Raw genomic sequence first — 1,494 nt, 5'->3', positions numbered from 1 at the left:
GGGAATATACGTAATTCCGTCTACTGAACATACCAGTGCTGATTTACTTAAGAAAAAGGAACTGTTCACCTAAGAAATTGTATTTTCTTTTTCTTCGGCTAAGTTAATTTTTGGTAGGTGATCTGGCTCTTTTTCTTCAGAAAATCAACCTCGTTATTTTTAATAAATTCATATAGATTTTTAAATATTTTATATTTCAGGAGTCCTTAATAGCTGCTGGACAACTTGTCCAAGAATACACTTTTCATGTCTATATAAGCCAACCTATCATGGCAAACCAATCATATTTAAATTACTTCATACTAGAAGGATTCGTCAGCACTGGGAATTACAACTTTGCAATGTTCACTGTCTTCTTTGTCATCTACCTTCTGACTCTTATTGGAAATATATTGATAATCTTGGTGGTGTGTTATCACATTAACCTTCATACTCCAATGTATTTCTTTATCGTCAACTTGTCTTTTCTGGAGATATGGTACGTGTCCACTACAACACCAAAGCTTCTTGCCATGCTGTTAACCAAAAACAAGAGAATCCCCTTCCACTGGTGTTTTGTTCAGCTCTACATGTTCCATACTTTGGGAATTACAGAGTGTAACTTATTGGCCATCATGGCCATTGACCGATATGTGGCCATCTGCAAACCACTTAGATACAAAACCATCATGAACATAAAGGTATGCATATGCTTGGCCTCCATGTGCTGGATCATGGGTTTTCTAATGGCAATAATTCCCACGACGCTAACATCACAAGTTCCATTTTGTGGCAGATACATTGTTAACCATTTCTTCTGTGATCTGGCTCCTTTACTAACACTATCTTGTGGTGATATAACCCTTACAGTCAACATAAATCGTTGTGTTGGAGGCTTTGCCACCATGTTCAACATGGCAATAGTTATTGCAATGTACATCAATATCATCATTGCAATTGTGAAAATAAAGACCAGCACAGGGCGAATGAAGGCATTCTCAACTTGCTCTTCACACCTGACTGTGGTGACCCTTTTCTATGGTGCAGCCTGTATTGTGTATGCTAGCCCCAAAGAACTTCATTTAGGAGATTTTGACAAAATATTTGCCATTGTATATGCTATGTTAACACCTTTTCTAAATCCCATTATTTATAGTCTGAGGAATCAAGAAGTATTATCAGGTTTAAGAAGAGGAATTCAAAGGATTACTATTCAAATCAATGGTTAATATAAAATATCTCTGTTGTGCTTAAACTGAACTTGACCTGCCTATGAAAAGTTAGTCTTTACATCAATAGACGTGACTCTGTTTGTGAAACTCCTTAGATCCTGGGCTGTACACAGGGACCCAAATTCTGCCCAAGTTGAGAACCCCACCTCATTCTATTTCTCAGTGAAATGCTAAAACATTAGTAGGCTAGAGAAGCCCTCTCATTTGACAGTTATCTTACATGTCGTATAATTTAGCATTCAAGGGAGTAAGATGTAATCTATCATTCAGGCATGTGATCACA

General features: G+C 37.0%; 1 protein-coding gene across 1 annotated transcript; it reads left to right on the top strand.

The window, feature by feature from the left end:
- Positions 1-269: 269 nt before the first annotated feature.
- LOC309569149 (olfactory receptor 6N1-like) lies at positions 270-1,208 on the top strand (the record flags this gene model as incomplete). Its single annotated transcript, XM_082274910.1, has 1 exon — positions 270-1,208. The coding sequence occupies one exon, from the start codon at positions 270-272 to the stop codon at positions 1,206-1,208; it is 939 nt and encodes a 312-aa protein (XP_082131036.1).
- Positions 1,209-1,494: the final 286 nt, after the last annotated feature.

Source organism: Pelophylax lessonae (genome assembly GCF_965119305.1).
Source record: "Pelophylax lessonae genome assembly, chromosome: 13".
NCBI lineage: Eukaryota > Metazoa > Chordata > Amphibia > Anura > Ranidae > Pelophylax > Pelophylax lessonae.
Note: the sequence above shows the minus strand (reverse complement) of the source record. Positions and strands in the feature narration are given on the sequence as shown.